This window comes from Leptonychotes weddellii, chromosome 7 (genome assembly GCF_054177405.1).
Source record: "Leptonychotes weddellii isolate Sample4059 chromosome 7, ASM5417740v2, whole genome shotgun sequence".
NCBI lineage: Eukaryota > Metazoa > Chordata > Mammalia > Carnivora > Phocidae > Leptonychotes > Leptonychotes weddellii.
Window position 1 is genome coordinate 37122012 of NC_138375.1, and position 13079 is coordinate 37135090.

The window sequence follows — 13079 nt, forward strand, 5'->3', positions numbered from 1 at the left end:
CGGCGGCGGAAGCGGAAGCGCCGCGGCGGTGGGGGCCGCGGGAAGTGTCGGTCGCGCTTCTCCCTCCCTCTCAACCACAATAACAGACGGAGGGCCGGAGTAGGTGAGGCGGCGGCCGAGTGGACCCGGGGACCGGCGGCGGGCTGCAGAGCCGGGGGTGTGGGCGGCGGGGTGGAGGCGGCCGGATGGGGGCTCCGGGGCTCCTGGGCTCCCGACCGCCTGGGCTCTCGGTCTCGGGCTCCTTTCAGGCCTAGAGCTCCCGGGAGAGCTGGGATTGAGTTTGTGGGTCTTGGCCTTGTAGGCCCTGGTTGAGAGGTTTGCTTACCTTGTCCAGATCTGGCCGAAGATTCTAGCATAAAGAACCCTCTCTGAGTCTTGGTTCCCTCAGAATGGGGGGCGGGGTGGGGGGTTGGCCTGGGCAATTTATGGGACACCATCCCACCCCGGGCGTCACGCATTCTACGATTTTAACGTTGTCAGTATTTAAGCCAGTACGTTAGGGAAGACCGGCAGTCAGCGTACTGAGATGTCTCTGAGCAAGACGCAATGAATACATCTTTGAGAGGCGGCCAGCCCTGGGATCAGGAGCCTCAAGTTCTAGTCTTACCTCGCCACCGACTCCCTGTGTGACCTTGCCCAGTTCCATTACCCTCTCTGTAGCGCAGTTTGCTTATCTGTAAAATGAAAATGTTAGTTGCCTCTTAACGCTTCTCCTAGCTCCGAAGATCAGGTTCTCAACTTCCTTTAAAGGGGTCTTTCCTTAGAGACAGACCTGAAAAGCTTGTCTTCCTGCCTCCTGGATAGCCAGGAGTTGACTGATAAGAGATGTCTACCATATTTTTCCAGGCACCAAACTGGCCAAGGGCAACTTAGGAGGGTTCTTGTGCAGGGGGAAGCTCTGTCCTGACGACTTTGTTTTATAAATCTAGACCAGCAGTGTGAAAACACAACTGCGTGAAGAATGGGAGATCTTGGTTTTTTTGTCTTAAACCTGCTATTAACTTGCTGGTACTTTGGGCAAATTCCTTTGGACTCTCTGGACTTGAGATTTCTCACCTGGCAAATGAGCACATTGGATTAGGTCACTGGTTCTTAATTCTCTTTCCCATATTCTCAGCACAACTGAAGAATAAAATAATGGCTCTATAAGACCATGATTTTCTGGGGGAGAGAAGCGGTGGGATGTGGAAAACTACATATTGTGTAGTCCTGTAGATTGAAAAATCTGTGCTTGTAATTTTTAACTTCTGACAGTTACTGGTTTAGGTAATCCCTGAGGGTCCTTTCCTCCTTTCAAAATTTGCAGTGCTGTGATTCTTATGTTCTCTTAGGGTAAGGAATATAGACTTGTATGTGTGTGTTTATTTTTTTTTAAGATTTTATTTTAAAATAATCTACACCTAGCATGGGGCTCAGACTAAAAACCCCGAGATCAAGAGTCGCATGCTCTACCAATTGAGCCAGTCAGGCACCCCTTGTGTGTGTTTGTTTAAATGAATGTATGCCTGCAGGGATACACTTAAGTGAAAAATATGCTAAGGCATAGCATAAGAGAAAAAGGAAAAATGAGGCTTCAGTAAGGTGAAGTGACATAGTAAAATAAAATTAGTCTGCACTGGAGTTTAAGACCTGTATCCTTGCTTCAGGACTCATACTTTCTGACTTTGTATATTTGGACAAGCCAGCTTACCTCTCTGGGCCTCACTTTTCGTTATCGAGAAGATGAAGGGTTGGACTGGATGATTCCTAGACCCTTTTGGCACTCGAATTCTATGTTTGTTCTTTATTTAAGCAGTTTGGTAGATGTGGTGTGGCACTTCTTTAGGCAAGAGAGGCTATCCTAGGTAGACATAAAAGCTCTATGATTGATGTTAGGATCTATGATGTTAGGTCAGATTAAGTGACATGCAATATTATTTTGATAAGAGCAAGCTGAAGCCAATAGAAACTAAAGAAAGGCATTAGAACCTGAAGGCCAGGGGCGCCTGGGTGGCTCAGTTGTTAAGCGTCTGCCTTCGGCTCAGGTCATGATCCCAGGGACCAGATAGATGATTGAAGACGTGGGGAAGTTTTAAATGGGAGAAAGGTATTTTTGATGAGGGTAATGAAAGGTAATTTAAACTATAGTATTGGAAATGACTGAGTTATAAGAAACTGGTGTTAGAGTCTGTCTGCATTCTAAGACAGTAAGTTTCAAGGGAAGAAAGACTTTGTCACCACCTAGCACTTAGTAGGCAGTAAATGATAGAGGAGATAGATGGATGAACAGATAACAGCAATCAAGAAAAGGAGTTTCTCCATAGAATTGTTATTAGATACAGAATGAGAAATTGGTTCAGAATTATGAAAATTTTATAGAACAAGAGATCCCTAAGTTTTCTGGTTAGTTGTAAGATAAGTTGGTTTATCTCTGCCCTGTAAAGTGTGTTAATAAGAGATAAACATGCACCTGGGAAGGCCTGGTGTGATCTGAGGAAAGGATTAATTAGTAGAATAAGTCAGGGATGGTGGAGGATGTTGGCAGGATGGTAGAGGTATAGGAAGGTTTTTAGATGTGACATTTAGGGAGTGAAGGAGTGGATTTATATAGGATTTTTATAGATATCAGCCATTCTCAGAATTGTGAATAGTAAGTGTTAAAACCTCTACAGTGGAAATAGAGGACTAAAAGGAAAAGAACTTGATATTGCAAGGAAATGTTAGTGCTCCCCTGCAAGCGGTGGAGATAGCCTTAAGGGTTAGGGATTAAAAGATGGGGATAAATTTGGGAGCAAACAGAATGAACTGAATTAATAGAGGATAGTGTAGTTCTGTTTGGGCAGAGAGGAGATTTGAACTGGCCAGTTGGAAGGAGAAGAGCACACCTAAGAGAAACTGTATTACAGAAGGACCCCTGGCTTAAAGAACACACATAGATAACTCAGGCTTACTACTTAGAATGTACTTGCACCACCCAGACGAAAAAGATGCTTCCAGTGGCTAAGGTCTGCCACCGAAAGACTGTAGGATACCCAGGACTGCTAAAAGCTGTGGTGTGGGACCCTAAATTAGATGGACCACAAACCCTAATTTGTGAAGCAGGGTGTGGTCAGCATCAGTTCTGTCAGAGCATCCAGAAGCCCATCTTGGAGTACTGGGGCATAGCTCTGGAATGCGGAGGGACAGCCGAGGTGCGGAGCCTGACTTGATGATAGGTGTGTAGTGTAGGCTGAGAAGTTTGAAGGACACTTAATACGTGCCCTTGGGCAAGTGACTTACCTTCTCTGGTTCTGTTTGTCCATCTGGAAATTGAGGGAGCTGGTCTTAGGTAAGGACCTCTGGATGAGCTTTGATGTGTCTGTGAAGCCCCTGAAATTGTGTATGAAATTCATCGTGCATGAGTCTGAGGTATGTTTTATTTTCCTCTTGGGGAGAAGATGTGCAGCTTTCACCATAGTCTCACATGGGGTTGTGACCCACAAAAAATTAAGAACTGTGTGACTGGATAGTCTTTGAGGGCCCCTTCAGCTTTTGACATTCTGGGATTCTATACTTCTGTCAGAATGACATTTCTTTGAGGTTTAGAGTCTGAGTCTCCAGAACTTGGCTAACCCTAGAAATAACACCTAGTGCTGCAAAATATATTCTTCACATATTTATACTCACCTATTATTTATAGTCATCTCTCCCTTATCCTCTCTAACTCCTCTGCTAGCCCCGCTTCAGTGTTTCATCTTTACCTACTGTTGCTTTTTCCTCCTTTGCTCTTTCCCTTCTAATCTACTGCTGCTTTGCACCTTCCCTGCCTTGTTGAGTTTCTCAAGTGGCAAAAGGTGATATGTTGGATATAGGGGTAGGAAGAAACCAAGATATGGAAGCCTACTTTCCCATTCTCACTTGCTTTTATCCCTCATCCCGCTAAAAGAAAAGCAATTAAAAGAGAGAGGGTTCACAGACAGGAGAGATGCCATCATCACTTGGATTTTGCTTGTCTTGTATCCTGTTTTCTTCTCATATAGGGTTGCCAGGCCTCTGTTACTCTCGGCATAGCCACTTCAATGAAGATGAAGCCAACCTTAGTGGAGATAATTTTGTTGTCCTTTATAGAGTTTGACTGGTAGTAAGGGCAAGTAAATGAATCCTTTAACGAGGAGGCTCTTTATCTCCTGGATATTTCTAAGACACCTACTTGGAGAGGACTGATGGCTTTCCCCTGGCTGTGGGTCCTGATCTGTTAAGCCCCCTAGATGTGGGATGGAGATCTTATCTTTTACCCTGGTGTTCATCTCCACAAGTACCCCACCAGACGCTTAGAGCCGGGGAGTCACTACACTTGCTGCCAGGTAGGTAGCTACATGAATAAGTCTTCAATTCTAGGCATCATATAGAAAATAAATATATATGTATATATATATAATTCCACCTAAAATTTTGTTAGTGCTGCTAATTTAGGCCCTTCGATAGTTAGTGTTAATGCGTACTGTAAGTTAAATAGGTTTTTGTGGGCTTGCTAGGGACCTGATCTCTGCATAATGTTGTATAAAGTCATATCTGTGAGTAAATATTTCTGAATTCTAAACAAGTGAACTTTTATAAACCCAATGATATTTAAGGTGCAGTCTGTTTGGTTTAAAAATTCAAGTGTTGGTTGTACAATGGGGCTATTAAATCTGATTCCCACAAAATCACAGCTTGCAAAATAATAAGGAACAGCAAAAGAGAATCATAAGATGAGGGTGTAAATAGTGGTGTGGTTTTGGTGAAGAAAAAGAAGGGAGAAAGGCTAAGAAAGATTTTTACTTATAGGATGAAAAGTCAAGAACATGGTATTCATGGAAGGTTAGAGCTGTCAAGATTCTTAAAAGTGAAGCATGTGCTGAGATATGAGAGCTGGAGAATTCATCCATGGTTGGATTGGTCGAAACTGGTTAATAGTCTTGTTGAGGCATTTGTAGGTGCAGGTAGCTATTTGTTTTGTGTTTCCTGATTGGATTAAAATCTGATTGCATTTTTGCCAGGGTTATAAGCTCATTGCTGAGATCTTTGAGTGCTGTGGTAGCAAACAGGATGCTCAGAGGACAATGAGGTGGCTCCTAGCAGCCTTGAAGCTACTGGATGCACCTGGAATAATGGAAAGACTGATGGATGTTCATACATTAGATATTTGAGGATTTATTATGAGTAAAGACTTGTTTTCACGTAGATGCAGGAGATTGAGATTCTTTCCCTTTTCCTGGCCGAAACGTGGCCAAAAAAATACTACACAAGTTTCTATAGGAGGAGCATATGTTAAGTCTCACAGGGAGCTCGAAAGAGGTGAGAAGTTTTCACAGAGGACTTAACATTTAAACTAGATTTTGAAAACAGATTAGTGCTGTTTTAGGCAAAAAAGGGAGGGAAAGGACATTCTAGTCAGAGTTAATAGCTTATTAGGAATGAAAGATCAATGTTTGGGGGAACTGAGGATATTGGTGTGGCAGGAGCGAGTGTCCTGAAGGACAAGGGGTTAAGGATTGAAAGATGAGATTGGGGAGGTGCCATGGGATGAGACTGGAAAGATTTTATCCTGTGGAAGCTGGGATTTCTTGTAGGCTGATTTGTTTTTTGTTTGTTTGTTTGTTGAGAGGTATAATATACAAAACAAATCTAAATTTTCAAATAATGGAGAAGAGTAGGAAAAGTAATCTTAACTACTTTCCTAAACCTCTTTTCTCCCCAGAGGTAACCACTGTTGATACTTTGTTGTGGGCCTTTCCAGAAACGTCCCATGCAAACAGGAGCATATTTGTCCTTTTTCTCTTACACAAATGAGGTAATACTTTTGAAATAATCCACATCTCAATTTTTTCACTTAATACGCACTCAGAAATGGTTTAAAAAGATTATTCTGGTTTCAATGTGGAGGATGGTATGGTAAGCATTGATTCAGCAAATTACTTATTGTGGGTATTGTGTGGTGGGCTTTGTTCCAGGCCCTGGGGACATCACTGAGGAAGCCATTGCAGTCGCCCAGGTGAGGGTTGATAGAGGCCTAAAAGCCTGCGGAAGTGGATGCAAGAGCAATGTTTTGTGGTAAGATTGGTAAGAATAGCCAATCGAGTGACTGGGAAGTGAGAGAGCACAACATATTGAGGCTGATTTCACAGTTTCTGATTTGGGCATATGGTAAACTAGAGTAGGGAAAGTAGGTGTGTGTGTCTCTGTGTGAATGTGTTTTGGGAGAGGAGTGGTGGTGGTTGTGGAGGGAGTTCAGTTTGGACATAATATTTTTGAAGATGTTCAAGATACTGAGATGAAGGTTTCTGAGAGGAAGTAAAGGTCAGAACTCAAGAGAGATAGGAGCTAGAAGTGGATTCTCTTTTTTTTTTTTTTTTTGAGGTGTCTTTGTAGTAGCAGTAGTGGAAGCGCTGAGAGTGGATACAGTTGCCCCAGGCGGAAGAGGATTCTAGGGTGAATTGGCAGAGGAGACTGAGGAGTGGTCATAGAGGAATGAAGAGGACCAAGAGAATATCACTTTAGGGGTCGCGTGATGTGAGGATTTCAAGGAAAGAGTGGTTAGCAGTGCCCATACTACAGATGGGTCAGGTGGGGGGAGCCTTGAAGAGAGCCTATTGGATTTCCTGAGGAGGAGGTCAAAATAACCTTATAGCAGTTTTGGGAGCCATTGTAAGATGGAAAGATTCATTTTCCTGGGGAGAGGGCAGTGAATAGGAAAAGGTGGGCAGTGATAGAAACAGGTGAGTATATTTATAACTTTTTTTGTGGGGAGTTCTAAGTACAAACTTTTATTTCTCCCAAGGCTGTTAACCAAAATGGGATGGACAACATACATATAAGCTTTTGAGAAGGCAAAAGAGATGTCACAAATTCGGTGCAAGGTAGCTCATGCACCAACTCTTTGCAGAATTGCTTAGGCCTGTACTGCTAGGTGTCTGATGATGCTAATCAGCACACAATTGTGTGAAGGTATTTCATTGGTTTCCTAGGCCATAGCTGAAGAGGCAACAAATTAGAGGGGGGCTTAGAGGTAGGTATAGGGATGTGTCTGTGCACATGAGCGTGTGTGGAATGCAGGGAGAAGCGAGCATGCTGCCACCCGTGAGAAGTTACAAGTGACCGGTCAGTGAGGGAAGAGACCAGAACACACACAGGCACAGGAAATCTGAGGATTCACTTAGCCATGTAGTTTGCTCCCATTTATTTGTAAAGCAAAGAATCCCCAGGAACTCCACAGACTTCCATAGCTCTGAGGAGAGGTATCACAGAATATAATGGATATTCATATTGATAACCTGAGGTCATCAAGAAAAGGTTAAGCTTTTATTGAGTTCACCTTGTAGGAAAATAGAAGCATGTAGTCCGCTTTAGAAAGTTTTAATAGTAAAGGATTATAATTAGGAAAAAGGAAAAGGTGGTACATGAAATGGAACAGATACTATTCCTAGAGATGCACTGGTTTGGAACTGCACTTCTGTGCATCACTGCAGCATGATGTAGTTTAAGCTCTGATCTAGAGTTCTCTGAGTTTAAGTCCAAATCATTTTTAAGAATTTTACCAGTGATAGTTGATAATGCTATTTAAAGGACACTGTTTTTATATGGTTCCCTCTTAAACTGACCAATAAAATAAAACAAAGCCCTTTGAGTGCTTGCTCATCTGACTTTAATTCTCCATCTACCCTCCGTCCCTTCCTTTTTCTCCCTCCTCCCCTCTCTTCCTCTGTCACCAAAGCTTATTTAAAACACAGACAAACCATACATTTGACACAAAAGAGAATTAACCTTTGCTCCTTAATGTTTACAGGAGAGGGAAAGGGGTGATTTTATTCTCCATCTGAAATTGTACATAAATAGTGTTTAGTTTTTGAGCAGAAGGTCTGTAGTTCTTATCAGATTTATAAAGGGGCCTGGGACCCACTGGTAGAGTCTAATCTTACCCTCACTTTATAGGTCGGAAAATGAAGAATTAAAAGGTGACTCAAGTTTATAAAAGTAGTTTGGTAGATCAGGACTAGAACCCAACATTTCTCTTCTACCTTCTTTGTGAGGGGCAGTCCTAGAATAAGGAGATCCCAGAACTGGAAGGGGTTTTGTTACCTAGTTTAACTATCTTACCTTACAGGTAAAGAAATTGATGCTTGGGAAAATTGAGTGAATTAGTTAGGAAGCAACAGTACAAAATAGAATCCAGAACTCCTGACTCCTTGGATTTTATTTATTTTTATTTATTTTTTTGCTCATTCTAAATAATGCATTTTTATATTCTCTACTGCTCTTCAGAAAAAGATGTTCTGTGCATTTTGTGTAATGTTTTTATTAATTTGAATGTGGTCTATACCCTTCTTTTTTAAAATAAACATTGTTTTACAAAACTAGGTTTTCTAGGGATAATTTCTGAGTCTGGAGTTGGTGTGCTGTAGTCTACTCTAGTCTCTTCTTGCTTTCAGGTGCTTTGAATTCAAGTTATCAAGAGGGAAGATTTGCTCTTTGATACTGGAGATAACACAGCAATGGGTCCACGAAAGAAAAGTGTTAAAACATGTCTCATGAATAATGAAATAGCTGAGGAAACAATATCTGATGAAACAAAGGACTATATGAATCAACTTTCACATGAAGTGCTTTGCCATATTTTTAGGTAAGATTTTGTTTGGTTGACTTTTACCCTGCTAGAACGTATTAAGTAGAAGCAAATTCTAGAGCTGCGCTTTCTAGTATGGTAGTTACTAGCTACCTATGGCATTTAAATTGAAATGAAAGGAAATGAAAAATCAGTCCAGTTCCTCAGTTACACTAGCCTATATGTCTTGTGGCTACTGTGTAGGACAGCTCAGACAGTGAAGATAGGGAACACCACTTTCGTTGCACTAAGTTCTAGTGGATATCCATTCTCTACGTTAACATTTCAGGCTTCTCAGAATTCTTAGCAACTGATTTGTTGACTTTTCTTATTACGGTACCATGTGTGTACAATATAAGGCAGTGTTTCTGACTTTGACTACAACCCACAGTGAGAAACATTTTCTTTATATGTACATGTATGTAAGTGATTGAAATCATAGTTTTGTGAAATAATATCCATCATTACTTTATGCATGCACACATTAAAGTTGTTTTGTGGTAAAGCTTTTTTCAAAATCCTTTTTTAAATTATATTTTTGTCCACACGACATTATAAACAACAGTCAAAGAAACCAAAACAAAAAACAACAAAAACCTGTCACTTCCAGTTTCCCCTGCTTTCTTCATTCAGTCATTATCCATTCAAATAAACAACCCTAACACACTTTGTCTCTGGAGTTGGAGACCTGAGTTTCAATCATGAGTCTTTTCACTTACTTGCCTTGGTCCAGGGATCAATAAAGATGTTGTTATAAAGATTCAGTGAGATAATGCTTTTAAAGCACTCAATACACTGGATAGCATAAATGCTTGTTGAGCGTTAGTGGTTCTGATCCCGCTCTGCCCTTTTTCATATTGCTACATGGTCTTCATAATGAGCATTTTAGTCACTAGACTATGACACAATAATTAACTTTTCCCTTGTAGTCTGACATCTAGATTGTTTCCAGTTTTTCTCTTACACAGTTCCAATGAACTTTTCCAAGCATTTGGATTTTCCACTATTTTATTTACCTAGGGGAAATTACTATTTATGAAGTTCTTAAAAGTGTTTTGAATTTTTTTTTTTAAAGATTTTATTTATTTATTTGACAGAGACACAGCAAGAGAGGGAACACAAGCAGAGGGAGTGGGGGAGAGAGAAGCCGGCTCCCTGGCAGAGAGCCTGAGGTGGGGCTCAATCCCAGGACCCTGGGATCGTGACCTGAGCTGAAGGCAGACGCTTAACGACTGAGCCACCCAGGCACCCCAAGGGTTTTGAATTTTTAAAAATTACTGAATATTTGCAGATAAATGTTATTTTATTTTTAAATATTTTATTTATTTATTAGAGAGAGCACAAGCAAGGGGAGGGGCAGAGGGAGAGGGAGAAGCAGACTCCCCGTTGAGCAGGGAGCCCAGTGTAGGACTCGATCCCAGGACCCTGATATCATGACCTGAGCTGAAGGCAGACGCTTAACAGACTGAGCCACCCAGGCGTCCCAAGAAATTTTAAAATAGAGACAGCAAAGCTACTTTAGGGAACCATGGGCACTTTATTTTTCTTTTCTAACATAAACTTGGATAAGTCTTTATCTTCTACAGTTTGTTGTTGTGTGACACAGTGTAGTTTTGTCACAGTTCAGTTCTGTCTGGGAATAGGAAACCCAAAATAACAGAATTTTTTTAACAAAACAAAATGATACTGAAGTTCATTTGGCAGAAGAATGTCTGAACATTTTTCAGAAAGTTTTTTCAGAAAAAGAGTCTAACCCTACCAGGTGTTCAAATATATTCTAAAATATACAACCATTGAAGATTTAGTACTGGAGAAATTAAGCAGACAGTTGGGTAAAACAGACAGTTTGCATATGTAGGCTCCATATGGGGACTCAAATATATGTTGAGATCTGGTTTATGATAAACTTGGTATTCACATTAGTGAGGTAAAGCTGAGTGGATTATTCAGTGATGATGTCATAACCCAGGAATCATTTGGAGAGAGTAATAAAAGCATGTTGTTATCATATCTGATACCAAATTCTGAATGCATCAATGAATTAAACAATAAAGCTGTTAAAATCCTGGAAGAAAGCATAGGTAAAATTGTTTCTAGGGATGTGTGTTAGGTATTTGTTGAATAATGGGTGGGCATATTGTAAACAAATTGAACCATATTTTAAATTGAGAGTGGATACGATAACATTTTCCAGTTCAAACAGAATATTCAAGTGGAAGGAGTGGAATCTAGTGTCACATCTTATTAAAAATCTATTTGAAATGCCTCCAACTCTTCGATTATGTATCTTTGAAGAAAAAATACATTTCTTTTTCTGAGGGCAAATATGATGTGAGATCATCTTCATGCAATTACTGATCTATTTGTAATTAAAGGGAGTATAATATTTACTCAGGCATATACTTTGGATAACAATCAGTAATTTGAGGAAAAAATACTTTAGTGTGTAAGTTGATTCAGAAAGCAAGTTCACTATTTTTCATTGTTTATAAAATGTGTAGTCATATAATTTCTGAAAATTATCCTATTTATATCTGAGTTCTGAAGACTGTAAATTAAGTTAGCAATATGCTTTTTTTTTTTTGAAGAAAATTACATTTTATTTTATTCTCTTTAAATAGTTTGAAGGGGAAGAGAGCGTGTCCAGAGGTACAAAAAAAAATGGAGCAGAGAAATGCTCAGCAGGCATACTTGGACTTTTCTTTTAGAATTAGCTTAATTTTTAGGAATTAGAGTCAGACCCAACTGTGTTGACATCCTTGCTCTTCCTTCCTCTTTCCTAGCTGTTTACTTTTTGCAGGTTAACTTTTTTGAGCCGATTTCGCCACTTGTAAAATAGTACCTGCTATATCAGTGAGCGTTCTAGCAGGAAACAAGGTACATACACTTGGCTGGAATTTGAAGATCATTTAATGAAGGGACTATTTAGAGAGGCTTAGATAGGGTTAACGGAGCCAGTAAGGAGTGCTAAAGAATTCAGCTAGGAGACTAGGAATAGCAGAAAGCCTTTGCCCATGGTATGTGTTGGCCAAAATCAACTGACAGCTGGAAGGGTAGGGAACACAGCCTAGCAGAGAAAGAAAAAGGATTGGGGGAGGGCAAATGAAGTACAGCCTACTTCGTCATGTTGTGAAATAGTGACTACATTACAGTGTCTGATACAATACAACCTCAGTAAAGGGTAGTTTTTACCTTTTTTTTTTTTTTTTAATGTAGTTGTGTATGGAGGAGTGTTCAGGAAGAGAGAGAGATGAGATATTCTGATATTTCAAAATATATATTGCTTTTATTGGAAACAACAAAAGTGCAGGTTAGTTGAAAAGTTTCAGGAAGGAAGAGATAACAGGGAGTTGTAAAAGAGGAAATTGTAGTTGAGATGAGGTGTTCTCACTTAATGCTTATGCAGTACTTGTGTGTGACCTAAAAAGTAAAAAGATCTAGGAAAGAAATTGTATACTATAAACTTTAGTATACATGGAAAAAATAGAGTTTCTGGGTGTGTTGAGGGAGCAGAGAGGAATTTTTTTAGCTACTACAGGAAATGATTTCTGTAAAAGCTATAAAATTATATTGGCCATGTTTAAACTGATTCTCTCTTTCTCATGTTCCCTTATCATCAGGCCTTGAAATTCACTAAGATATTTTTCTTCCTTTTTTTTCTTCTTGAGATTTTCTTCGTTTGTAAAAACTTAAAAGGAGAAAGGCAGGTTTTAGTAAACACCCTATGGAGGGAGCTCAGTACTTTATTTGGATGCTTGAGTATTTGCTGACTCATCTGTTTTTAGTGAAAAGCTTTATGTGCATGTTAATCTTAAAACCCTGTGAATATTCCTAAGGTCTTATTTCATTCAAGGGGTAGGAGAATGGAAGAAGGACAAAAAGTAACCTGTTGGTGAGAGGAAGTACTTACCCACTTGATAAATATGAGTTTCTTTCTCTCACAAAGGTACCTCCCTCTGCAGGATATCATGTGTATGGAATGTCTCTCCAGGAAGCTAAAAGAAGCAGTGACCCTATATCTGAGAGTGGTGAGGGTTGTGGATCTCTGTGCAGGGCGGTGGTGGGAATACATGCCAAGTGGTAAGTAGATCTAGCCTGTAAGGTACCCTGGAATCCTACTGGAACCTCATAATATTCCCATCAAACATTACTTGTCTTAAGATAGGCAATCTAAGTCACCTTGTAGGTGAATTTTACCTAAATTACTTAGGTTCATTTGGGTTGAAAAATGTTTTGCCGGAGGCTTTACTGGTTTATTTCCTTAAGGAACTACATCAGCCTGTTCCACAAATGTACCATCGGAGAACTCAATGTATGTCTCTTATATTAGACAAAGTGTCCTTTGTTCTATGACGCAGGTTTTCATAGCTTCCCTGTACCCCTTAACGGCAGCCTCTAGTTAAACAGATATTAATCAATTTGTGTAAAGCTGCTCTAGCAGGCCACAGAAATTGCACTTCTGGAGCTTTCATTTCTTTAG

At 40.1% G+C, this 13079-nt stretch overlaps 1 protein-coding gene across 10 annotated transcripts in view; it reads left to right on the top strand.

Annotated features, from left to right (window-relative positions):
• The first annotated feature begins 2 nt into the window (after nt 1-2).
• FBXO38 (F-box protein 38) overlaps nt 3-13079 on the top strand; it is a 53864-nt gene continuing 40787 nt past the window's right edge. For 6 of the 10 annotated variants that reach the window (XM_031018552.2, XM_031018559.2, XM_031018556.2 and 3 more), the window contains exons 1-3: nt 3-103; nt 8427-8617; nt 12546-12679. In XM_031018552.2, coding sequence (XP_030874412.1) covers nt 8490-8617; nt 12546-12679 — 262 coding nt within the window. In that variant the 5' untranslated portion in view covers nt 3-103; nt 8427-8489. Of the gene's footprint in view, nt 104-5698; nt 5792-5951; nt 6052-8426; nt 8618-12545; nt 12680-13079 lie in introns of all 10 variants that reach the window. The other 4 variants (XM_031018553.2, XM_081826134.1, XM_031018554.2 and 1 more) reach the window with 4 other exon arrangements.